The sequence below is a fragment of the Peromyscus leucopus genome, chromosome 6, assembly GCF_004664715.2.
Source record: "Peromyscus leucopus breed LL Stock chromosome 6, UCI_PerLeu_2.1, whole genome shotgun sequence".
NCBI lineage: Eukaryota > Metazoa > Chordata > Mammalia > Rodentia > Cricetidae > Peromyscus > Peromyscus leucopus.
The window spans coordinates 67,844,454-67,870,478 of NC_051068.1; the positions used below are offsets into that span (position 1 = coordinate 67,844,454).

The 26,025-nt window shown below is 53.7% G+C and overlaps 1 protein-coding gene across 2 annotated transcripts; it reads right to left on the reverse strand.

The window, feature by feature from the left end:
• Window positions 1-1,329: 1,329 nt before the first annotated feature.
• Atp8b2 (ATPase phospholipid transporting 8B2) lies at window positions 1,330-25,736 on the reverse strand. Of its 2 annotated transcripts, XM_028890778.2 has the most exons (28): window positions 25,559-25,736; window positions 23,485-23,552; window positions 21,321-21,379; window positions 20,857-20,970; window positions 20,617-20,715; window positions 20,276-20,337; window positions 20,104-20,176; window positions 19,415-19,485; window positions 18,901-18,980; window positions 16,466-16,624; window positions 16,238-16,326; window positions 14,613-14,809; window positions 11,618-11,826; window positions 10,761-10,804; window positions 10,145-10,310; window positions 9,837-10,025; window positions 9,578-9,693; window positions 8,224-8,388; window positions 8,029-8,140; window positions 7,783-7,888; window positions 7,521-7,665; window positions 7,073-7,256; window positions 6,668-6,891; window positions 5,745-5,828; window positions 5,194-5,439; window positions 4,929-5,067; window positions 3,506-3,636; window positions 1,330-3,259 (listed from the first exon to the last, which is right to left on the reverse strand). In XM_028890778.2, the coding sequence occupies exons 2-28, from the start codon at window positions 23,513-23,515 to the stop codon at window positions 2,981-2,983; spliced, it is 3,573 nt and encodes a 1,190-aa protein (XP_028746611.1). In that variant the 5' UTR covers window positions 23,516-23,552; window positions 25,559-25,736; the 3' UTR covers window positions 1,330-2,980. The 2 variants fall into 2 exon arrangements, with proteins under 2 accessions (XP_028746611.1, XP_028746610.1); XM_028890777.2 differs by lacking the exons at window positions 23,485-23,552; window positions 25,559-25,736 and adding an exon at window positions 22,648-22,942.
• Window positions 25,737-26,025: the final 289 nt, after the last annotated feature.

Below are 26,025 nucleotides of genomic sequence, written 5' to 3' on the forward strand. Positions count from 1 at the left end.
TGCCTCAGAGCACGGACAGGTTACACAGGGGGTAAACTCAGCCCAGGGGCAGGTTAGCTCGCCATGCTGAGGGTGCCCAACATCCTGGCCTGGTCAGTCTGAAGTCATGGTCTACAATGCTTGGTTGGGCTCACTGATACTTACTTCAGAAACCAGTTAACCGTGAGATTATGAGGATGCTCTCAGAGGGAAAGAAGCCAGAGGAGATTAAAAATAAAAATCCTTGAGCACATGAATGCCTACAATCCCAGCTACTCAGAGGCTGAGGCAGGAAGGGTGACAGCTCAAAACTGACCTGAGCTGTAGAGCAAATTCAGGGCTTATTTGGACAACTTGGTGAGATTCTCTCCATCACAAAACAGAAGGTTTTAAAATGTAAAAAGGGAGGTTGGAGGATGTGGATGTAGCTCAGTTGACCACCTTGCCTGGCATGCACCAAGCCCTGGGTTAATTCCCAACACACAGAAATGCCACCGTGGTTCGGCCTGTGATTTTTGCACTGGGGAAGTGGAGGAAGGACAGCATTCAAGATCACCTGTGGCTGTGGAGTGAGCTGGAGGCCAGCCTAGGGTACACGAGATCCTGGTGGTGTTTCTGTTTAAGGTGGTGGTTAATACAGAAACTCACAACTAGCCAAAGGACCAAGAGTAAGTGACAGACAGGTGGACTGGTCTACAGAGGACATCTACATCACCCCCTTTATAAGTCTCGGGAACATGGAGGAAGAGTGGGCAGAGAATGCCAAGAGCCAGGGGCTGGAGAGATGGCTCAGTGGTTCACAGCACTACTGCAGCTCTCCCAGGCGACCGGCTTTCAGTTCCCTGCACCCACACTGGGCAGCTCACAACCACCACTAACTCCAGCCCCACAATATCCAACCTCTCTGCCCCCTCTCAGGCCCCTGCATTCATAGGGATATGTGCACACACAAAAATTTGTTTTAATCTCTCTATCATGCTCAGACCCTAGGTTCAGTCATCCCTGGTACTGGATAAGTAAAACAACCTTCAAATGGTTACCAGGTACTTTTCCACATGCACTTACCTGCATGCGTATCTGTCGTGGACATGGACTAAGCTGGCCTACTTTCAGAACAGCCATAAGTCAAGGTCCTGAGCATCATGTGGCCACTAGCTGAACACAAAGTCCATGTGTGTGTCCTGGCACTGCCCACAGTCCTACTGAAACTCAAGGCACAGCAGTGTGTCGAGCTGTGTCCCCAGGCTCAGCTTCCACCCAGAGCCACCCTCAAAATCCCACTGGAGAGTTTCTGTTTGTGCTTTACCCTCAGTCTTACGTAAACATCAAAAATGAGACAAATTACCCACCTCTCAGAAATTGGAATTTTATAAAAAGGTATTTTTCTTTTATATCCATAAAATGATATAATTTTTGCAATTATAGAAATGTCATAAATTATACAGAATGTTCCTTAATTACAGCTCAATGCAACGTGGTACTTTCCTCCCTCCCTAAAAAAATGAGAGAGAACCAAAAAAAATAATATATATAGCTATATATATATATATGCATTTATATAATATAGACAAACCAAATACAAAAAAAAAATCATTTCCTCTTTGGTATAAAAATCAGACTTTCCCCTTAAGAGACACACAAACAGACATGGTACTGGGCTTGTAAACTGTGGCCGAAAGGGATTCCCCTGTCAAGACTTCCTCTTCCTACTGCCCACCCAGGCAGCCCCATTTCAATGCAAACTACCTCCAGCTCCTTTGGGGCTCCTACATGGAACATTGAGATTCTTGTACCCCACTCCCAGCTCCACACCACCCCTCCCCCCTTACCCTGCTGCTAGCAAACAAGGGGTTCTTCTGGAAGCCGACAAGGCAGCAACCAACTCAGGAAGTCCCTGACATGGGAGCCAGGCTGGGAAGAGGGTCGAAGGGGTTCTGTCCAGACCAGGCAAGTGGTCTCCTGGCTGGACAGGTTTATCCACCACCCACCACTCCGACCGGAGGGTATGGTGACTGGGACAAAGCAGCAGAAGCCAGCTTCCCTTTTCAGTCCCACCTCAGGGTAGGTAGAAAAAGCACCGGATAAGGAGGGGAGGAAGGGAAATGGGAAGCAAGTATGCTAAGGAATCGGGGACTCGATTTGGAACCCCAGAAAACTACTTCCCCCGCCTCAGTACTACATTTCATACTCCGCTTTAGCTCACTGAGAACGAGGGGGCCACTCTCTGAGCTGCAGCCCAGCACTAGCAGGACTTAGGTAATCCAAGAACTCACACCTGCCCGGGGAGGCCACAGCACAGGGGAGGAAGGAGCCGGACACTCTTCCTTTCCATTCTCCCGACATCCTCCTCTGGCTGACAGCTCTTCCCTATCTGGTAGCTCCTGCATCCCACAAGGACAGTGGCACCCTCAAGGTGACCCATGAGCTGCGGCCCCTGCCAAGCCACCCCACCAGGTAGGGCATCCCAGTGTGTGCCAGTCTCCTCTTCCCGGAAGAGTCGAGACATTAACCATAACATAAAGTCACATGAAGGCCTCCTCCACTTACCAAATAAAAAAAAGACAAGAACCAAACGACACAAACACAAACCAAGAGGACACACGATGGTGTGAGGGGCTCGGAGGCCCAGCAGGTCTCTGGCTTCCCGGCGTGATACATTCTTGTGTAATTCAGGAACAGGGGCACAAGGGCCCCTCTGGGGGAACAGGAGTAAAAAAATATGGAGATTTCAGTCTCCCTGTGGACCCCACGCAGGACAGGGGTGGACCCAATCTCTTAAGTTTTTCATGTTCCACATGCTGGTCCCTCACGGCGGCCGCTTTCCAAGGCCCGAACCCCTGCTCTGCCCCCGGGGTCCCTCCACTTGGATAAACTGGTGAGACCCGCAGGGCAGTCCGTCAGGCAGAGGAGGCGGGCTGCAGGGAGGAGGAGGACCAGCCGTTCCCAGACACCGGCCCGGGGAGCTCGGGTCCCCGACACAAGGGGGTCCCAGGCCGGGTCTTCAGCCCTTGAGGGGCTTCTCGGCCCCGCCCCCCGGGCTGTTGGTGCTGTCGCTCTTCTTCCTGCGCAGACTCTCGATCCAGCTGGAGCTGGAGCGCGTGCTAAAGCTGGAGAGGGCCAGGGAGCTCAGGCGCATGTTCTTGCCGGACATAATGAGCTCCCCAAAGCCTTCCTGGTGGGAGAAGGCGTAGCCGGAGCGCCGTGAGCCGGTGCGGCCCACCCGCCGCATGCAGCGGTGCTGAGCCTTCTGCTTCTTCCTGACCAGCTGGGTGTAGCGGACCTGAGGACGGGGACAGGGAAGAGGGGTCGTCCTTCAGCGTCTGCTCACAACATCAGGCACCGCCATGTGCAGGGGCCCTGAGCACCACCGCGGATCGTCACGGGAACTTCCGTAGCCCTGTGCGGCATCAGACCCCCGAGTCCCGCAGCCCAGACACAGCTCCATAGCACCCAAGCAAGAGAGGCTTTTCCTGTCACATTGCGGCTGCCCCCCAAGGCCTCTGGCCAGCTTTGCCAGGCTTCTCACCGTGTCAGAGAGATCCGGCTTCAGGCTAAGCCTGAGGAAGCGGAAGGCGACCACAGGCATGATGCAGACAGCCGTGGTCAGCACGATGGTGAGCCACACGGTGGGCTGGGCCAGGGTGTTCTGGGCATTCCCTGGGGGACAGGAGTCACGAGGTTGACAGGGGAGATCTTCTCGCTTCCCTGCTGTTATTTCTGGTGGTTCCATGTCCTCAACCTCAAAGCCACCTTTGACTTCCCCTTTTTTTCTGTGCTTATCTCGAATTCTGTCCCTGGTCTCCAACTCTCCCCATACTGCATGCAGATCTGTTTCCTCAACCACCTTAGTGAAGTTATCTCTAGGCTAATATGGCCCAAGTAACGGACTGTCTTCTCCTCTACCCCAAATCCGCTCTGTGCCTTTTCCGTCTAAGGAAGTACTCACATCCATCCAGGCTAAAACTGCAACAACGCCCATCTACTCCTCTCTCTTCTTCACTCACAGCCTGACCTGCTGGCTCCATTTTCCAGATATCTAAAGACTCCCACATGCACTGAATTCCTAGACCCCATCAGCCTACTTAGATTACTGACAGAGGTCCTCCCTGGTCTGTTTCTACCGGTACGCCTCTACTTTATTATCCAAATACGGTTAACAATGACTCTTTAAAAACAGAAATTGGTCTATGTACTTCCTGCTCAAACCCTCCAATGGAACAAGGCCTTTGTGCATGGTAGGCAGGCATTCTGCTGAGTTATAGCCTCAAACCTATGTTCCTCTTTTCTACACACACACACCTTTTTCTTTTTTGAGACAGGCTTTCGTGTAGTTCAGGCTATTCTGAAACTTGCTATGCAGCAGAGAAGGACCTTGAACTCCTGATCCTCCTGCCTCTACCTCTCAGGTGCTGGAATTAGAGGCATGTGCCAGCCTACATTATTTTCTAAAGCCATCTTTTGGAAAGAATAAAACAAACAAATAACAAACAAAAAGACCTTTTGATGCCAAAGTAAATGAAGACTTCAGGCCAGGCCGAGTGAAGCTCACTCTCAGCCTTGCCTCCCTCGGCTTCCCCAGGCTTCCGACCCTACCCTAGCTCTTCAAGAGCCAAGTGGTACCTTCACACTCCTCGCTCTGCTCACTAACAGCAGTCTCATCTACAGGACTATCCCTGGCCATCCCCATTGGCACTCTGCTGACCATGAAGCCTGCCACCCCGACTTCCTTGGAGTTGTGACTTTCCATAGCCAGGCAAGGGCTGTTCATCGCTCTCATGGACATAGACGCTCCTTGGCAGCAGGGCCTGGGTCAACTACCCCTTGATACTACATTGTACCTTGCAATGGACCTGGCATGTAAAGTACTGGTAAGTGCTAGCTGTCTACCCTGTTGTTCCTAGACCAGGTAGGATTCATCACTGATTAAAAAGGATGCCACGGGTACTTACCCACAAACCGGAACTGGTTTGGAAACATGTCAAAGAGCCCATTGCTGTGCATGGCAAAGAGGATGGCAAAGTAAACCGCGAGGCTGCCCCAGATGAAGAAGTGGTTGATGGCTGTCCAATAGCCTGTGTCCAGCCCAATCTGCAAAAAGGAGTTATCGCAGGTAGGAGTACCCCAAAAAATCCTACCCATCAGAAACAGAGATGTGGTGCTGAGGGTAGCCCTAGGGATGGAGGGCTCCCTCCTTCCCCAGGGATGGCCTCATACCTGCACACTGACCACAATGACCAGCGATGTGGCCACAGTGACTGCAAAGGACTGGTAGTCTGCCAGCTGGGTGCCGTCGTCCCGAGTGGCCTCTGCAAACACCCCATAGGGAATGAAGAACATGAGCACAGAGGTGTAGATGCCCTGGGCAATGCAGATGAAGAACTCTCGCTTGTTGAACAGGAGGTTCAACTGGCCTGGCTCGTACAGTTTAGGGTACTCCATGCTTCGCTGCTCCGGGACATCCTGTGAGGGAAGGGCCCCAGAAGCTGCCACATTGATGCTCTCCAGTCAAGGGCAGACAGATGCTCCCCCTGGCTCCACCTTCCCAACGTCTTGGATAACAGATCCAGGCTTAAGCCAGATTCTCCCAATCGATCTGTGTTCAGCAACCCAGGGCAATGACAGGTTCCCTCCAAGATGGAAAGAGTCCTCCTCCCTCCCCATCGGGAAGTGTCCCCTGGAGTGGGGCACTGTCCCCCACCGGCCACATCAGACCACAGTTCAAGGCAGTTCTCTCCTTCCAGCCTGACCACTGACCTCCCCCGTACCTGGTCAAAGACCCCCATGGCCAGGACTGGGAGCGAAGTGTACACGATGTTATACAGGGTGATGAAATACTGGTCATACACGGTCTGGAAGAGAACGGGGCAGGAGAGTGAGCAACCAACCTCCTCCAGGAATCAGGCACAGAAAGACATTGCCCACCATCAAGCCGCCCTAAGAACCTCCCTCAGGTCCTAAGATCTCCACTCTCCCAACAAACAAACGCGTCCTTTTTAGGTTGTGTATTTTGAGAGAGGGTTTCCTATGTAGTTCAAGCTGACATTGGAACTCACTATGTTGCCCAAGTTGACCTCAAACTTTGAACCCTTCTGTCTCCACCTACGGAGTGTTTGGATTATCAGTGTACACACCATGCCCAGATTCAGAATTCAAGGCCAACCAGTGCTACACAGTAAATAAGAGGATCAGCCTGTGTTACATGAAACAATGCCTCACCCCCTCCACCCCCACACACACACCCCAAAAAAAAGGAAGAAGGAAAAGAAAAGCCAACATTCACTAAATGCATGTACTAAACAATGGGTCGATTAACAGGACAGACATAACGTCTGCTCTTGGGCATTTATTTACTCATCGTGTGTATAAGAGAGACTTGTTTGGGGGACACGTGTGCACTATGGTGTGCGGAAAGATCAGAGAACCACCAGTGGGCGTCAGTCCTCAGCTTTCCTGCCTCGTTTGAGACACAGCCTCTGCCACTGTGTAAGCCAAGCTAGCTGGCCCACAAGCTTCTAGGGATTCTGTCCTCTCCAACTCCCACTCCCGATAGGCACAGTGGCTCACACTGCTGCATCGGGCTTCTACGCAGGTTCTGGGGATCGGAACTCAAGCCTTCAGGAAGTCTCACTAAAGCCTCCCTTACAGAACTTCTAGAGATGCAGCAGAGAGGTCTAGAAACACTTGCTACCTGGGCCGAGAAGCCACAGAAGAAGCCAAACCAGAAGTGGACCATGGTGAACGCAAAGTTCTTATAGAAGAAATAGCAGAGGAACTTGCACATGCGCAGATAGGACCAGCGCCCGTGCACCAGCAGGAGGCGCTGCAGGAACTTGAACTGTGAAAAGGAATAGTCGGACGCCAGGACGGCCTGGATCCCTTCCTGCCCGCTGATGCCCACACCAATGTGAGCGGCTGCAGAGACAAAAGACGACACGAAGAATGACCACATACTTCAGATCCCACCAGTTACAGCCCCTCGCGCCTCCCACCCGGTTACAGCCCCCACCCCCACTCACTCTTCCCTGGTCCTGAGACCTCACTACTGCAGCCCCACCCCCTGCCCAGGCCACGCATGCGCACAGCCCACACTCACTTTTAATCATGCTGACATCATTGGCACCGTCCCCAATGGCAAGTGTCACGGCCTTCTTGTACTTCTTAACCAGTTCCACCACCTGTGCCTTCTGCAAGGGCGTCACCCGGCAGCAGATGACAGCTTTGCAAGCACATGCTGTCTCCAGAAACTCTAGCTCCATGTCAGCCTCCAAGGCATGGGCCTGAAACACGGAGAAACATGGCAGTCCCAGGCTTCCCAGGAAACACCTCGGTTCTTCGGGTCCCTTGTGATCAGAACCCTCCCTCTCTCAAGTCAAGGGAAGTTGAAAGCAAGGTAAGATTCCAAGGCAATACTGGGAGAAGGCATAAACAGTGTTCACGGCCATCTCTGCCAAGGAACAGAAGAGCTCTGGACAAGCTCTCCACAAGGTCTGAGCATGCTCCCGCCTGACAGCCCGCTCCAAGCTAGAGACGGCCAGCCTTACCAGGCTGTGCCCGTTGATGACCAGGGCGTACTCCCCAGCAACAGCCTCCAGGACAGAAGTGAGCTTGGAAGAAGAGAGTTTGCCCTGGTAGGTGAAGCCATTGCCCACCGTGTGGGACGCGTCCACCATCTTCTCCCGGGCTTTCCTGTGAAGGCAGGATGGAAACTGTGGGGGGCTCCAGGACAGTGGCGGAGAGGACAACGGAAGCCTGCCAGTCCCCGGGCCCGGCTCAGGGCATCTGCACCCCCAGCCCCTCGCTTACCTCAGCTCCTCTCGCACCTCCAGCACAGTGTGGCCTGTGACTATGAACACCTCTGTCATGTCATCCGTCAGCATCTTGCAGGAGTAGCCAATGTTCACGGCGGTCTCTGCCAAGAGAAGACCGAGGTGCTGCAGGCGGGCAGGGGGGGGGGGTCAGCATGCTCCCACTGGTGGTCCAGCTCCACGCAGGCACGGCGGGACTCGAGTGTCCGTCCTCGGCTGATTCCGCCCCGCCAGGCACCCTCACCTTGCTTATCTCCAGTGAGGACCCAAATCTTAATATTGGCCAGAGTCAGGAGGGCGATGGTCTCCGGGACTCCCTGCTGAAGTTTGTCCTCAATGGCCGTGGCACCCAGCAGCTGGAAAGAGCACAGGGCTTCTGAGGAGAGCTGTGGGCTCCACACCATCTTCTCCACCCTCAGCCTGTCCGGCCCTCTCATACCATCATGTCACTCTCAACCTCTTCATAGATGCTGGCCAGCCGGTCCTCTCGGCTGTCTTGGGCCAGGCTGGCCTGTAGACGCCTCCTGGCCCATTCCTCATAGTAGTCTTCCTCCAGGTCTTTGTAGGCCAGCACCAGGGTCCTCAGTCCGTCCCCTGCATATTCCTGGAGGAAGAGGTGGGAAAGTCAAATGAAAGGACTTCCAGAAAACACAATGAAAGGACTGCAGCTCAGACCTCACCAGATGGCTTAGGTCATCTTCAGTTGGATTTTTAAAATGTTTATCGTTGTTTTGTTATTTGTGATTGTATGGGTGTATGCACATACATATGTAGAGGTCGAAGGAAGTTGGCCATCTCTCCCACCACACAGGTTCTGGGGTCAAACTCAAGTCATTAGGATTGGCCTCAAGTGCCTTTGCCTGATGAGCCATTTATATGGTCTTCCCAGTTTGTTTGTTGAGACAAAGTCTCATGTAAGCCAGGCTAGCCTCAAACTCCTCATCCTCCTGATTCTATGTGCCAAACACTGCGATCATAGGCAGAATGCAGTATCAGGCCTTGGCTGATTTACGTATTCTCACCACAGAAAAAAAGAAACTAGAGACCTTAAATGTATTTAATGGCTACTAAGATCTTAAATATAAAACAACAACAAAAAAGAAAAAAAAAGAAAAGAAGGACATTGTGGGGCCAGGAGTGGTGGCCTCCTGCACTTGGGAAACAGAGGCAGGCAGATCTCTCTGAGTTCGAGACCAGTCTGGTCTACAAAGAGAGTTCCAGGACAGCCAGGGCTGTTATAAAGAGAAACCCTGTCTCAAACAAACAAACAAAACAAAAACAAAAAGAAAAACAAAAAAAGAAGAAAAAGAAGTATATCGTGGGCTGCTAAGATGGCTCAGAAAATAAAGGTGCTTGCTGTCCAGCTTGAAGATATGAGCTTAATCCCCAGGGCCCACATGGTAGAAAGACAGAGCCAATTCCTTCAAGTTGTTCTTTGTCATGTATCAACTACAGAATATATACACACATATGTACACATAAACACGTGTGTGTGTGTGTGTGTGTGTTGTGTGTGTGTGTGTGTGTCTGTATGTATATATTTATTTTTAAAAGGACAACATGGGGCTGGAGAGACAGTTTAGCAGTTAAGAGCACTGGCCGCTCTTTCAGAGGACCTGGGTTCAATTCTTAGCACCCAATGGCGGCTCACCACTGTCTGTAACTCCAGTTCTGGGGTCTCCGACACCCTCACACAGGTAGAAATACACGCAAATCCATAAATCATTTTAAGTAAATGAATAAAAAGGACAATGCTGAGGCCCGGAGAGGCCCCAGGCCGTCATCACACCTACATTCAGGTGGTCAGTGGTGCTGATGAGCAGCTCCTGCGTGGAAGGGTGGAGTCTCTCTAGCAGGATGGTGTCCGCCCCTTTGCAGTAGAGTCGGATCTTCCCCTCTGGATTCCGCACTGTGAACGGCACAAGGGAGGAGAGCCAGAACATTCAGACAGAATCCAAACTCAACGTATCAAGAGCAAGTCTCCCGCACACCTTCCCTACCCAGGCCTCTCTGCTGCCCCAAGTCTCCTCAGCTCCCTAGTACGGGCCTCACCTATGACCGACATCCGCTTGCGAATGTTGTTGAAGTCCAGGATGGCCAGCAGCTGGTAGGTGATGGCTGTGCCGAGCTCATGGACAGTGATTGTTTTAGGGGTACGAGAACGGAACACAAAACCAAAGTTCCTGGCTGCGGTGACCAGAGCCCCCTCATCCGGAGACTGAGCTTTGTAGTACAGCTCTCCTGGTGAGGAAAGGAGCATGTGCAGAAAACTGGCCACCATCCCAGCCGCCCGCCCCAGCACGGCAGCATGGCAGAGCAGCGGCGCCCAGGAGCGTGCACTGGGCAACTCCTCAGCTCACCTTCGTTCTTCTCTTCTGACATGACAGTGTGGCACAGGGAGAGGAGACGGAAGAACTCATGTGTATGTGGGTCCCCCATTTTGACAGCCTCCAAGAGGCTTGGATCCCAAAACAAGAATTTCTTGTCAGCCAGAGGATTAAAGGAGAAGTCAACAGGCGCTGGTCTCTGGAACAGGCAAGAAGACTCTGGAGCTGCCAGGCTATACCCCAGAAAACCGACTGTCCCACCCTCCCACCTCTTAGTACCAGAGGCCAAGATCCTGGCCACCTTGGGACTCCAAAGTCTAGCTGGGCTTTCTTTATTTTGATTTTTCCCCTTTTCTTTGAAACAGGGTCTTATTGTGGAGCCTGGGAGAATGGCCTGGAATTCTCTGCATAAGCCAGGCTTGCTTCAAAGCTGTGATCCTCCTACTTCTGCCTCCCCAGTGCTGAGCTGATTACAGGTGTGCCTCAATCGGCAACTCCCTCCCTCCTCCAGTTCTCTTTTAAAATCCTTCTCTGGGTCCTCCATTTCCTGCCCAGATAACACACTGTTCCCAACTATGCCAGCTACTGCTAGCCGGATGCCTAGACTCTATCTAACTGGCATAAAGAACAGTCGGAGACTGGCTCTTACCTCTCCCAGTTCAGCTTTGTGTCCCAAGACATCAAACACGTCACCTACACACACCCAACAGAAGGAAAGGCACATCATCACTGGGCCTCTCCAGAGCAGCATGGGAGAACCTCTAGTGTAGACCCTGTGGGACCCTCAGGCCAACTCACCCTGAAGAAGCCACCACACTCATCCCGCAGGTCCCCAGGACCCCAGAGTCCAGGAACCTGGCCACAAGGCTCCAGTGCCCACTGCTCGCCATGCCCACCCCAGCCACCTCCAGTAGCTCTCCCGCAAGGGCAGCTCCAACTCTCAACCTGCGCCTCCCAGCACTCCGGGTCTGCTGGGGTGCCAGCACCTTCCAGGCCCAGAAAGCAGATCAAGCTTTACACCCTGGCAGTGAGGTCTATGTTAATGCAAAAAAACAGCTACTGCAGGATCTCACACCTCCACACACACCCTGCCCCATACCATCCCAGCAGCTCAGCCTCAAAGCCGCTATGACAGGCCCACACTAGGAAGACTGGAGTTACATTCCAGAGATTCACAAGGGCCCTTGGCAGCAACAGGGGAGGCGTCTCTATTCCACTGGGCAGCCAAGGTAGGTCCACCCTGGCCAGATGCCCAGAGGCCAGTGTCTTGGGGCTCATGTCAAATAACTTGGTGCAAGACCTAAGATCAGTGAGAGGGCTCCAAAGGAAGGGCATGGAAAGGATTCTCAGTACAATTCCTGGCACAGGATACGGAGCACACCCTTTCAAGGCCCCTCCTACTGAACAGGAAAGAAGGAAAACCCAGTGTCAGGACAACTGAGGGGCCCCAGTCCCATCGTCCTTCCAGGCCAGTCGTAAGCCCAGCCCTGAGGAGTGCCACTTTACCATAGCTGTGGCCGTTGATGGAGCACTTGTTGAACACCATGATGTTCTGGGTGAGGGTGCCCGTCTTATCAGAGAAGATGTACTCCACCTGGCCCAGCTCTTCGTTCAGAGTGGTGGTACGGGCCTCTGCGGGCGTCCGCTTCTTCATGCAGAACATCTTCTTGTCCCAGTTGATGAAGTAGCTGTGGCCCAGACGGATGACTTCCACACTGCACAGAGGACAGGAGGAAAGGCCTGGGAAGCAGGCAGGGAAGGGAGCATCCCACCCGCACAGGCCTCGGCTGCAGGCGCTGGGCCTGGGGAGGAACAGGAATGGAGAAGACACCTGGGCAGGGAACCTGGACGGCAAGGGGCAGGGAAGCCTGCAGGTGGAGCTCCCCCACCCGACCCTCCTGATGCTCTCCACACAAAGGTGCAAAGGCTCTGGGCAGGCAGGATGGACGGACGGACGGACGGACGGCACAGGCAGAGAAGGAAGAGGACTGCACACAAGGCGCCGGGCCAGTTCTTACCTCAGAACTAAATACAGAAACCATGCAGAGAAAAAGAAGAGAAAACGCGGAGGGGAGGAAGGGAGAGAGAAGAGAGATAAAATGAGGGTGCGGTGCACGCTGCACCCAGCTCCAAGAGGTCCCGCTGGGGAGAAGCCCGCCAGGCTCCCAGCCCCACCACTCTCACGGCCCGGCGCAGGTGGGCGGGCTTCACTTCCTCACTGGAAAGCGGAGGCCTGGAGAATGTGGGGACCTTCCCCTCATCATGACTTTTAGGATCCGGGATGTTAACATTCCCAGCCAAGAGCCCTACGTTTGGGTCCAGGCTGGCCAAGCAGTGGGCCACACATCCGGAACCCTGTTTCCGAGTGACTGAGGCTCCTATCAGGATCTTGTTACTGGCTCAAGAAGGAGATACCTAGGAATGTTGTCACGGCCTTTCCCCGGGCAGCTAATCAGCCCTCCTCCCACCCTCCCCCAGACGTGAATGCCGATGCAACTCAGGGAAAAAAAAAAAAACTTCCTTAGGCAGCTACCAAGAGCTCCAGGTGAGCTCGGATAGAAAGCAGGCACAGCAAAGCACACAAGTGGGGAGACAGAATCAGGTCATAAGCAAAACACTCAAATAACGGCGGAGGAGCAAAGAGCTCAAGGCAGGGTTAGGTACGGCGCCCAGTACTTGCAAAGGGATTTGCTGATGCTGTTGTGGTTGGTTTTTGTCTTTGCCTTTTTTTTTTTTTTGGGGGTGGTGGTGGTGGTGGGAGGAACAGGGTCCTGTTTTGGAGCCAAGGCCGACCTCAAATTTGCGGCAACCCTCCTGCCTCAGCCTTCCCATGTGCCGTGAATGCAGGCATGAGGCACCAGGCCAGACTGACACGGGAACTTAACTTTGTATATGTATTTTCCAATTCAGTGTCTATCAAAACGCCTTTTCTTATGAAGAGAAGGACACAGGTTTCACGTGGGAAGAAGGGAAAAGAGACAGCATGTGAGGCCCGAAGTGACTGTGCGAGCCTGAGGTCACATGGCTAACAGTAGGTAGCAGTCAACCCTGACCCTCTGACGCCCTCCCACCTGCTCTAGAAAGGCCCACACCGGATACTCAGAAGCCCTTCATTTTTTCAGTCAGCATCACAAGGATTTGGCTGGTGAGGAGAGCTGAGCAGTTTGGGGCATTTTGTTAACTAAAATGAAAGCTAGGAAGAGTTCTGAGCAACTCTCTAAACTGCCGTCCTTAAAACTGCCACAGGTGACGGGCGGTGGTGGCGCAAGCCTGTAATCCCAGCACTCGGGAGGCAGAGCCAAGTGGAGCTCTGTGAGTTCGAGGCCAGCCTGGGCTACAGAGCGAGATTCAGGACAGGCACCAGAACTACACGGAGAAACCCTGTCTCGAAAAACAAAACAAAAAACTTGCCACAGGCTGAGCCTGGTATGACAATACAGACCTGCAAACCCAGCAATAGAGAGGCTGAGGCAGGAGGATCACCAGCTCTAAAATGGCATGGGATACATAGTAACGGATTCAACAACAAAAAGTCACAGGCTCCCTTATCGCCAATGCAGGCACTGTGTAGGAAAGACTCCTCTGGATTCTTTTTTCCTCCTCCTCCTCCTCCCCCTCCTTCCTTCGTCCTCACTGGCCTCTGCGTCACATTCTCCTTACTTTCCATGTCCCACACATGCTACACACCACAGCCAGCCAACGACTGCTCAAGCACTCCTCAAGACTCTTAGATCATAGCCTTCAGGTTTTCAAAAACCATTCCTGAAGGTCCACGGACAAAGATCGAAGACCCTTAACGATCTAGAGGAAGCTTGTGTCCAGACCTCTCCCCCAGAGCTCCTTGCTCATGGCTGAAGCTCCTAACTGCTCCTACACCACCCCAGCTTCTCATCTGCCTGTCCCTGTTCCCGGCCTCTTCCCCTCCTCCCCAGCCCTCCCCCAACATCGCCCAAGCTGCCTTCTCTGCCTCTGAGACGGATGCCTAACTGCTCGGAGCAACGGTCTTCCTGCCCTCAAGAAGAGTGTTCTTGGCGCCTATCACATGCTACCTCAGGGGCTGGCACTGGTTCTAGTCCCGGGTCAGCCAGTCTGCCACTCGGAGGGCAGGGATGACCTACAGAGCCCAGCAGCCCCAGCTTTCCACAGAAGACACTCACGGTAGACCAGCTTCTGTTCTGTGACATGATCAGGGTTTTCTTCTTCTATCAGACTTAAGCTTCACAGGGGAAGGAGATCAATTTTTTGTTTATCTCTGTCCTTCTTTCCCAGAATAGGCATGCAGTAGCATGTGGTGCTGAATAAATTAATAGTTTCTACCCCACTATAATCCAAATGTCAGGAAGCTCTGATCACAAATAAACAGGTAACATGAAATGGTCACAGTGTAGGGAGGACTCCATAGTCCTTGTCAAGGTTTCATGTTCCTGGAGAAGTCACCAAGAACCAGCGGGGCCCCCTGGAGAGCGAGCGAGTGAGCGCCAAGGGCAGAGAAAGCACATACCTGACATAGAGTGAAATGGGCACAACGGTGTTGAGAATGATGATATAGGACCAGAAGGAGAGGAAGCCAGAGAAGAAGGCACTGTCCACCGCCTCGTCCCAGGGCAGGTACACCTGGAAGCGCGTCCCAACCTCGTGTTCCCAGATGGCATTGCCAATGGCCAGGATCACTCCCATACAGACCAGGAATCCGAAAATCTAAGCAATGAAAAGCACAGAAGAGGCCAGGACTTAGCGAGCTCGCAAAGCCATGTGTGCCCTGAAGAGGCTCTTCTGACATGTGGGGCCCTTCAAAGCTCAAGCAACCTTCATGCTTTTCTACTGTAAGGGGCCATGATGGGTGCTCATCCGCCACGACAGGACACAGTCCTCTCTCTTCCGTATGACAGGGAAGCTGAAACGTTAAGTAGCTCCCAATCTGGAACTCCCAGGAGTTCTCAGAGGGTGAAGCTAGGGTAGCTACTTTTGATACAATTAAAAACCTATCTGCCTGTGCTAGCCCACACATAATGTGTTTATTGTATAGAATGCCTTTTTTTCCTTCTTGGGAATTGAACGCAGCTTTGTGCACACTAGGCAATCTACTACTGAGTTACATCCTAAGGTCTTTTCTCACTTTTTTTTGCTTTAAGACAAGTCTGGCTTCAAGCCTGGGACTTCAAGTCCTGCCTCAGCCCCCCAAATTCAGAGATTACAGGTGTAAGCCCCCAGGCCCGGTTTAGGAGGACCCTGAGTTCGAGACCAGTCTGAACTACAGATCAAGACTTTATCTGAGCGAGACAAAGGACAGGGAGGGGACAATGGCGATCACTGTCGTTTCCAACAACTGCTTCCAAAACTGTGCCTATGTTGTGGCTCCAAAAAGGTGTCGTCCTACTGAGTGGCCACCAGGGGGCAGGAAGATCCTTTGTCTGAGGAACTAACCCCACTTCAGCCTGGGTTTCTGTAAACCCTTTAGAGCCAAGGGAAACTCAACCCTGGCTGCCCTCAGGCTTCCCAAGCTGGCATATTGGGAGCAGGCAACCGACGGAAATCCAGTTCCAGACAAACAGAAGGACTCAGGAATTGTCAAAACAAGCACAGAAAACTTTTCCCTTAGAAGTTGGGGAAGGACCCTGCTAACCATCTTCCCCATGGAAATTTTTCTTTTAACTCCGACTGCATCCCCATGGAGACCTCCTTGTCCCTGGCAAAAGCTAACAGGTCACATGCACGTTCAGATGCCATCACGACCAAGCCCACAGAAGGGGTGGGTTATTCTAACTTTAAGTTGTTGATTCATGCACGGTCCTAAGGCTTTGAAAAATAACATCTTCCGGCCGGGCGGTGGTGGCGCACGCCTTTAATCCCAGCACTGGGGAGGCACAGGCAGGTGGATCTCTGTGAGTTCGAGGCCAGCCTGGTCTCCAAAGCCAGATCCAGGAAAGGCGCAAAGCTACACAGAGAAACCCTGTCTTGAAAAACCAAAAATAAATAAATAAATAAAAAAAAATAAAAATAACATCTTCCAAGTCTGAAAGGAATCTGAAATGAACGCTGCCCCTGAGCAGCCAAACCTGACTTCTGCCCAGAGAAGACCCGAGGAGGCCGAGGCCCCGTCCGGAGAACATCTGGAAGGCTGCTTACCCAGAGGACCAGTGTGTTCATCAGACGGTCAATACTCGTTCTCTTGAACTTCGTCCTGCCACTGTTCTGCATCAGCTTGGTGTCAGGACCTTGACAATAACGGGAAGCCAAATCAACAAACTGAGTGCCACTGGAACAGAAGCACGAGGCGGGGAAGAGGCTGTCGCCCGCATGGAGGACCAGCCCCATCGTTCCGTCCCACACCCCGAGGGACGCCGGGAGGCTCACCTGCAAAGATGACCAGCCCGAAGCACCACTCGGTGTTTCTCAGCACACAGCCGCGCAGCAGCATGTTCTGGTTGCTCAGGGGGAATTTGTTTTCCTTCCAGTACAGTGTTCCACTGAATTTGTCCAGCTTGTTGTTGGGAGGTTCACAGATTACTTCACCTGGATGAGAGGCAGAGGCGCCACTGCTCAGAGCTCAATCACATGACGCAGTTACAGGTCTGGGAGAGGTTCAGTGGTTAAGAGCACTTCCTGCTCTTCCAGAGACCAGAGTTTATTTCCCAGCATCCTTGGGTAGCTCAGAACCACCTACAACTGCAGATCCAGGGGATCTTCTGGCCTCTTCAGGCATCTGTACATGTGGTGTGTGCGCGTGCACAGACACAGACAGACACACACACACACACACACACAACACACACAAATCTTAACATAATACGACTTTTAAAAAATTTAAATATCCAGACTTAGTGGTGCACACACCTTTAATCCCAGCATGGGGAGGCAGAGGCAGGTGGATCTCTGTGAGTTTGAGGATAACCTGATCTACATAGAGTTCTAGGCCACAGAGCCCATACTAAGACCTTCTTGAGGGGGAAAAAAGTTTTTAGTAGAAAAAGTAGCTGTGTGTGTTGTGTGTGTGTGTGTGTGTGTGTGTGTGTGTGTGTCGGGGAAGGAGGGTGCTGTAAAGACACAAGCTATTGGCATCCTGCTGGCAGGACTTAAGGAAAAAGAACAGGGCACTGAAGCCCCAGATTCAATACCTAACACCACATAAACTGGGTATGGCAATGCCTGCCTGTAATCCAGAACTCTAGAGGTTGGGGAGAGGATGGTTAGGAGTTCAAGGTCATCCTCCACTACACAGGGAAACAAAGAAGGATGGCATGAACTAACAAAAGTACACACATTCATGTCAGGGATGAAGCTCAGCGGCAGAGCACTTGCCTAGGTCTATCCATCCCCAGCAGCACACAAAAAATGTACATACACTCAGACCCCAAAATACCGTGTGTGTGTGTGTGTGTGTGTGTGTGTGTGTGTGTGTGTGTGTGTGTAATATATGCATGTGCCTACCCACATGCACGTGGGGGCCAAAGTCAACAAGAGGTCTCTTCCGCTATCGCTCCCACTTTTTTCTATTACACTTATTTGTGTGTGCGCGTGCCTGTGCAAGCACAAGTATGTGTGGGCGCACACGTACCATGGTGCACATGTGGAGGACACTTGCAGGATCCAGTGCTTTCTTCCCAGAACTCACTCAAGCATTAGGTTTGGTGCAAATGCCCTTACCCACTGAGCCACCTCCCCAGCCTCTACCTTATGTTTTGGGACGTGTCTCTCTCTTACTGAACCTGGAGCTCACCGATTGGCCAGCCTAGATGTCCCTGAGAAGCCTCCTGTGTCTGATGATTGGGACTGCAGGGGTACTGCCACACCCGGCTTTTAATGCGGTGGTGGACATCTGAGCTGTACAGTAAGGACTTCGACATCTGATCATTTCCTCAGCTCCCCCAAAAATCACAAACTTGAGACTTACATACAGACCAGGCCGTGACACCTTTTATTCAAGCATCACTAGAACAAAAGACTACATGGCCAAGAGGCTGAGCAGAGCTGATCTCTGGAACACTCGGTCACCACAGAGGACAAGGCAAACTCCTTATGTGGTGCTAAGATACTTACGATGGCCAGGCGTGGTGGCGTACACCTGCAGTTCCAGCGCTCAGAGGGCAGAGGCAGGCAGATCTCTGTGAGTTCGAGGCCAGACCGAGCTACACCAGGAGGTTCAGACCAGCCAGGTCTTGACAAGACTAGTATATAACCAACACACGTATTTAACAGGCCAGAGGGCACGTTGTAGAGGTTTTACTAAGATCAGTTACTTGGGGTTACACATGTGTAAGTGAGCTGTCAGCTAATATGGCTATATAACAAGGACAGAACTGGGGCTAGAGAGATGGCTCAGAGGTTAAGAGCACTGACTGCTCTTCCAGAGGTCCTGAGTTCAATTCCCAGCACCCATATGGTGGCTCATAAGCATCTGTAATGAGATCTGGCACCCTCTTATGTGTACATAATAAATAAATAAATCTTTAAAAAAAAAAAAAAAAAAAAAAACAAGGACAGAACTGGAGAAGAGAGAAGACGGACTTCTCACACACATCTACACAGGTCGACTTGTTATAAGGAAGGTAACCACTGTTCTTAGCCGGTGAGCAAAAGGAAATTTCTCTCAGTACACCACCAGCCACGAAGCTCACTTGAAATAACCGTCAGTTCAAAAGCTAACAGCACCACCAAGCATTCCAGACCTGCCCCTCCTGAAAATGTCCAGAGACCTGCACAATCACAACCAGAAGCCAAAAGAAAAGATACAACATGGACTCAAATCACAGCCCACCTCCTGCACCCAAGGCTGCTCCAGGACTACTCACCATCAAACTTGGCCAGCTTACTGATGTCCCCCAGCTCAGAGGTGACTGGAATCGCCTGGCGTACTTTCATATTGGTCTCTCTGGAAGAACAATAAATACCCTTGAGTCCTGGCCTCTCCCAGCAGCTGGAATCAATCCTTGGGCACCTGACCCTCAACGGCTGGCTTAGCCTAGAAAAGTTTGACATATCCAGAGCCTTTCTTTTTCTTTTTTCTTTTTTTTTTTTTTTTTTTTTTTTTGGTTTTTCAAGACAGTTTCTCTGTGTAGCTTTGGAACCTGTCCTGAAACTCACTCTGTAGACCAGGCTGGCCTCAAACTCACAGAGATCCGCCTGCCTCTGCCTCCCAAGTGCTGGGATTAAAAAGGTGTGCGCCACCACTGCCCAGCCCCCAGAGCCTTTCTTACTCCCCAGTTTTCTAAAAAGAGCAGAACCCAGGCCTGGGATCCTCCTTCAAACCATCTTTTACCCCTAAGGGCACGAGGAGAAGGACCCTGATACAAGCATGCCACTCACCCATCCAGTTCCGCGGTCTCTATGTAGCACAGCCCATGGGGCTCGCTGCTGGAGAGGAGGAGGAGGTCCGCCTGCGCAGAGAGCCTGATGAGAACTCAGACCCAGCCTCTGCCCTCCGCGGGCTCAGTGGCAATCATCCTCCAGGAAGCAGAGGGGCTTGGTTTGGTTTTGGGCTGTTCTGAGATAGTGTCTCTCATTGTATAGAGCCCTGTCTGTAGGCCAGCCTGGTCTACAGAAATTCATTCTGTAGCCAGGCTGGCCTTATCTCTGCCTTTGCCTCTGTTCTGCATTAAAAGCCAAGCCATTGTGGCCGGCATAGAGATGTATTCTTTTTTTTTTGTTTTTTTTTTTTTTTTTTTTTTTTTTTTCCCCGAGACAGGGTTTCTCTGTGTAGCTTTGCGCCTTTCCTAGAACTCACTTTGGAGACCAGGCTGGCCTCGAACTCACAGAGATCCACCTGGCTCTGCCTCCCAAGTGCTGGGATTAAAGGCGTGCAGCACCACAGCCCGGCGAGATGTATTCTTTTTGTTTTAAATTCAAAAAGCATGTTAACATGACCCAGAAGCCCGCTGTCTGGGAAAACCTCTTTCCACAAGTGTTAAGAGGCAACAGAAAACCAGGAAGGAACTGTGCCCTTCTAACAAAGAGGACGATAACCCCGCAGACTGAAAAGGCACCTTGCCACTTACCGCCACAAACTGGTTGTTTTCTAGCTTGATAATATCGCCGACACAGACATTCATCCATTGCTCTTGTTGGAGGCTGTGGCAAAGAGAAGACAGCAGAGGCCATGAGTAACTATGACGGTTCCCATGGAAACCTCCCTCCTCCCCAGAGCCCTGGTCTCCAACAGTCACTCACACTCCATTGATCAGCACCTGAGAATGACGGTTATTCACCTGGTTATCACTCTTGTGGCGGAACTGAAAGAGAACCAGGGCAAGTGAGACTCCTCCTCTCTCTCCCTGCGCCCGGGACTAGATCAGTGCGACTCAGAGCATCCTGGTGTTCCAAACAGCGGTCCACAGGCCGGCTCTCTCCCTAAAGCCCCTGCCTAGCCCTCAGCCTAGGTACTGCAGATCTAGCTGCACCATAAGGGACACCAAGGTCACCAAGGAACTGTACCGAATAAAAGTGGGGGGGGGAGGGGAGGGAAGGATGAAGGGGAGGTGACGAGGAACAGCAGAAGGTCAACAACTCACATAGTCATCAGTGGCATCTTTAACAGCTGTGATGGTGAGGACAAGAACCAAAGGCACAATGGTGGTGAACCAGGACAGGGAGGAGATCTGGGGGATCAGCTGCAAAGAGCAGAGAGGCACGCAGCTGCAGAGAGGCATGCTGCCAAAGCCCCCTTCCAGGGGGTTCTCGCCCCGGCCCCTCCTCTTCTTTGCCTTTATTCAGCTTTGTGAGTTAGAGAAGATATAAGAGAGGTCACTTACCTGTAGGATGAGAAGGAATAGGAAGTAGGTGTTGGCAACTTCCTGGAACTGCTCGAAGAGGTTGACAGGCAGGAAGGTGAGAATATTGTACTTGGAGGTCTTGATGCAGTTACTCTATAGCAAGAGGAGGGAGATGCTGAGAGAGGCCCCCCCCCTTCACCCCAACCTAGAGCCAGGCTGGGGCTGCCTCTTCCTCCTTCCCGAACCTCCCGCACACACTGCCTCGCCAGCAACCCAGGTGTGGGACAGGGGGAGGAGGAGGGGGGAAGAAAGTCTCTCCAGGCCCATGTATTTTGCTTCAGTGATAGAAAGCCTGAAAAGTCAGCCCTGCAGCAGATGGAAATTGGGCCAAAGATGATGCTTCCCTGCCCCCCGCCCCCAAGCACCCTTCCCTCAGCCACCAGCCTCGGCCTCAGATCTTCCCATACTCTTCCTCCCCAGCTCTGGGAAGAGGGAACACTTACCGCATACTGGAATTTCTCATTGTATTCGCGGTCATTGGCCCGCGCCCTCCGCTCTTCTTCTGCAATAGAATGAGGCTGTAGTCAGAAGGAGCGAACTGCGTCCGGCCTACCCAGCCTTTGTGAGGGTTCCACAGGACTGCTGCTTTCCACAGAACACAGCTTCGGGGATGCTTTGCTCTAGCCCACAGTTTGCCAACGGCAAACACGGCCCTGTGTGCTACTGCCCCGCTTCCCCTTTGGAGACGAAGTCTCCCTGTGTGATGCAGGCCGGCCTCCGGCCTCCTCAGCCGTCCAAGTGCTGCGCCTCCACTCCTCAGGACAGTTCTCTGCTCCTAACTATCCACCGTCAAGACCCTCCACCCACCCGGGGCACTCAGTCCCTCCCCCTCCGCCCGCCTGCATCGCCCGCCGGCATCCCCAGGTCCCTTCGCTCGCTCCGTTAATAACACATCCCTCACTGCGATCAAGGGAGAGGGCTGCCCGCACAAAGCCCCCTTCCTCGTGGAGACCACTGCAAAGCTACTCAAGGCACTGTTCTCACCCTGATCTGCGGAGGGGCACGGTGGGTGGTGCCGAGGCAGAGAGGGTCACAGTGCCCTGGAACTGCTCTGCCGCAGCATCCCGGGCCCACGTGCAGTGTCTCTAAAGGAGCCTCTTGTCACATGTCACCATCAGCAGTTTCTGACTGGTGGACAATGACATCATCCTATTGCAAAGCTCATCTTCGAGTGTGGGGGTGTGTGTGCGTGTGTGTGTCAGAGATGTGGGTCATGCAGACGGAGCGGCAATGGAGAGAAGATGAGATACACTGCGATCTTTCTTCTACCACACACAGATATTTTCCTTAAACGGAAATGTCACTGTTAACGACCCTTATTTAAGCTGCACCTCACCTAAACCCTCGAGACCCCCAGGCTGCAAGTGCCAATTCCAGGGCCAAGAATAAGAGATGTCCTACGAAGGGGTCCCTCCTCGGACTTAAAAAGGAGCAGTAAATTAGTTATGCAGTAAGCCTGCCACCTTATATTTGACCAAGAATCCCAGGGGATAGTCTAGACCTCTTCCCCCAACAAGCACAATGCAGTAACAAACTCCACGCCACAGAGTCACCAGACAAATGAGCCATTTGACAACCAGAAACTTCCCTCAGAGGGTCCCCTTTCCTACTGAGACCCTAATCTCCAAGGACCATGCAAAAGGAGGAGGAGGATCCCAAAGGGCCTGCAAAGAGCGTGGGGAGGGAGACCGAGGACAGGGGAATGCTGCGGAGGTCAGAGGAGGCAAATCACAGAAGGGAGAGAGCTGCCAGACACTGCCTGCCCGTTACCTGTCCCCCAAGAGGGCTTCTTCTGGCTCCAAGATGGAGGCGCCCCGGCCCGGGCCCACTTCTCGGGCATCTCCTTGGGGACCGTCATGATCCCGTTTTAAGAAGGCGCACTGTGTCCTTGGCCTCAGCGGCGCCTATGGGGCGGCCCCCCGGGGAGGCGCAAGGGCTGCGGCCACGCAGAGGGGAGCCCCGGCCGCCGGGCGCGCGCGCCACCCGCAGCCCAAACCATCCTCGCGGCCACCTGCGCCTGGGACCACCAGCTCTGCAGGAGCTCCACTCCCGAATCCCACGACAGAGGCGGGGTGGGGGGTGGGGGGGTGGGGCTTTGAGTGTCCGGAACGCGGTGCCCACGCCCCACGCTCCGCCCCACCTGCTCCCACTGCAGAGCTCAAGTCTGCCAGTGCCGCGTAGGCGAAAGCCAGCGCGCGGCCCCGCCCCCTCCCCCAGCCAATGCCGGAGAGCCGCCCGCCCGCGTTGTCCTGGGCAACGGCTTTCATCCCACACCCCCCTCCTTCCGCGGGAAACCGAGGAGGACTCCGGTGGGTAGGCAAAACGAGGCCAGAGCCCAAAAGCCCAGGCCCAAGAGTAGGAGCTGCAGGTGCTTTGAGAAGGGGGCTGGTGATTAGTAGTCCCAGCTGAACATCAGCCCAAGGATGAAATGAGCAATTCGGTTTCTCAGGCTACCCCTTCACCCCCGCCGCCCCAAGACGCCTAGAGGGCTTAACCCCCCCCCTTTTCTCGGAACCATACTAGTTGTCCCTCTCCCCGTGGCTCGCTAAGTCATAATCACAGCCACTTTCATCACGGCCCCGGGGACCCGCTCCTTGCTGCTCTTACCTGGGGGGCGCTTTTTTGCACACAGTGCCATCTCACCCAACAAGGTTCCAGCAATCCCATGGGAGACCCTGCAAGAAAGCAACGGACGCACGTGGTCGGGAACTCTTTATTCCCCACATGATCTGAAGATCATCCCAGCTATGCCCCTGCCGAACCCCACAGCCTCCAACTCCATGCACACTCTCATCTTCCTGCTCTGATATGGATACCTGAGTGAAAGAGGAGGTCTTCCCTCTGTCCTGGATAACATGAGGGGACTGAGAATTTACAGAAGCCAAACCCTATAGAGAAGGGCCTAGAAGAGACCAGATACTGACAAGTGAGATGCTCTCAAGGCAGCTCCCTCAGGAACTAATGGATGTCCCTTGTGCCCTCCTGGTAGCAATGAATGCAGCCTGTACTAGAAAGCAGAATTTCCCCCTCACAGGTTGGGTGGAGATATCATGAGCCAGGAAACACCTGGCAGAGCATCAGGAAACCGGGTGGGCGCGTCCCACCCTTCTAGAAAGCTCATAATGTCCCCACCCCCACTTTCATTACTGGGACTTCCATTATCACCTTCTTCTCCCCGGAGGGGTTCTCATCAGAGACACGGCCACCACTTCCTGCAGACAGTCCCCAAACCACTTCCTCGCAGTCGGGGCCAAGCCCTCTCTGGGGCCATCGGAGAGGTCTCCGCAACCCTGCTGAAGTCACCTTTCTTTCCCACCCCCGGGGCTAGTCCAGTCAGTGCGACACTAGATACAGGCTCAGAGATCCTCTGCTTCCTCCCACCCTTCCGTGTTCTTTCTCCTAAAAAGGTGCAGTCCTGGCCAAGGGAAACTCTTCCTTTAGACGGAACCAACCCCTCCTCGGTTCCCCTGCTTCCAGCCTGTCAGCCCCAAGAGCTACTAATTGCCTGTCTGCCCAATCTCTATAATTACTGACTCTGGTCCCAGCCCAGTCACCCACACCAATTCTCCCTTCGCTAACACACGCTCCCTCCCTGACCTCAGAGCAGACAATCCTAAGGGGCATAAGTTCCTTTCACTCCTGACTCTCCGCAAGTGTGGCAAGCAACGGTGCTGCCCCCTTGGCTCAGGAAGAAAACCTCATGCACATTTTGGCGATGCCAAGCCCTCTTCCAGAGCCCCAGCCAGGGTCTCCACCCAATCTAGAGCATGAGTCATGGGAGGGTGGGGTGCGAAACCAGAGGTTAAAGGAGAGGATGCAGGGTGGGCATTATTGGCTCCTACCTAGCCCCACCCTGGTGGGAGGCTCTCAAGCATCGGTAGCCCTAAGATCTGCGTCTTCCTCCTTTGAGAGTTAACAGTGGACCTAGCTGACCACCAAGAGCCAAGTCTGGGCACGGATCAGGAAAGTTCTTTTACCTCTAAGACCCTGGGGAGACTCCACACAAGTTTGCCCCAATCCTCGAAGGGGGCACAGTAATAGAAATCACTGGCAACAGGGTCCCCCTCTCAGGATATCCTGCGTTTTCTAAACCGGTTAGGCCCATCAGCCACGTCGCCTTGCCCCGTCACCCTACCCCAGCCCCCTCTGCAGCCACATCTGGGATAAAAATAGCCAGCCCTGGGAAGGAGGCAACGCTCCACGGAGGAAAAGGACTCCTCCTCTGGGTCTGGCCTCCACTCCTTTCCAACCAAGAGTCTCCAGAGGAAGCGAGCAGGTCGGGGGAGGCAGGAGAAAACAATAACGCCAGGGGCCACCTTCCTTTCCGGGGCAAGGACACTATCCAGGACCCAGTGCACAGCTCCGAGCTCCCAAAGCTAACCCCCCTGGCACCCTCGGTTTTCCTGGGGCGCGGAGACCTCCACCTTCGCGGGACAAATCCTATCATCCCCAAACTCCCTCTCCGGGCACCTAAAGGCTGGGACCAGGGTAACTCCTCGCACCCCAACTCTCCGTGCGCCCCATCTTCCCAGCCTGCGCACAGCGACCGGTCGGCTCTCTCCATCCCGGGGAACCCTTCTCTCCAGTCTCCCACAGCCGCTCCCCACGGCCCCCGCAGCCCGGGCCTCCCGGAGCCGGTCCTCCCGGTCCACACCCCCGACCCGCCGCGGCGGCGCCTCACCTCAGCGCGCGGCGCCCGGCGCTCCGCCTGGCGGCCCCGTCCAGCCCATGCCGGGGGCTGGGGCGGGGGCGCTCGGCTCCGCTGCCCGCAGGCTCCCGCCCCCCAGCGGCAGCCCGGCTCTCCCCCACCCGGGCCCCGGCCCGCTACTTTGTGTCAGTTTCGGCCGCGGGGCGGAAGTGACGGCGGCGGCCGCGGGCGGGGGGCGGGAGGGGCTTTGGGGAGGTCAGGGGCGCGGCGTGCGCCATTTTGGTGCGGAGGGGAGGGTCCCACGCTCCAGCCCCGGACACGCAGGCGCTCGGCGAGGCTGGAGCACGCTGGGATGCTGTTTCTTTATTTTGGAAGCCCGAGACCGAGGGAAGGCTGCCTCCTCAGCCAGAGAACATCTGCCGGGAGGAGCCTGATGAGGGAGAGGCGGTGAAGAAGCTCCTTAGCGCGCTTCTCTCCAGCCCGGGTCTGCTCTGCATCCC

Coding starts and splice junctions, on each gene's coding strand:
- Atp8b2 (XM_028890777.2), bottom strand. CDS start 22,735: ATGACGGTCCCCAAGGAGATGCCCGAGAAGTGGGCCCGGGCCGGGGCG. Junction 21,380..22,647: donor GAAGCCCTCTTGGGGGACAG/GTAACGGGCAGG, acceptor ATTCTATTGCAG/AAGAAGAGCGGAGGGCGCGG. Junction 3,260..3,505: donor AGCCGGATCTCTCTGACACG/GTGAGAAGCCTG, acceptor CCCCGTCCTCAG/GTCCGCTACACCCAGCTGGT.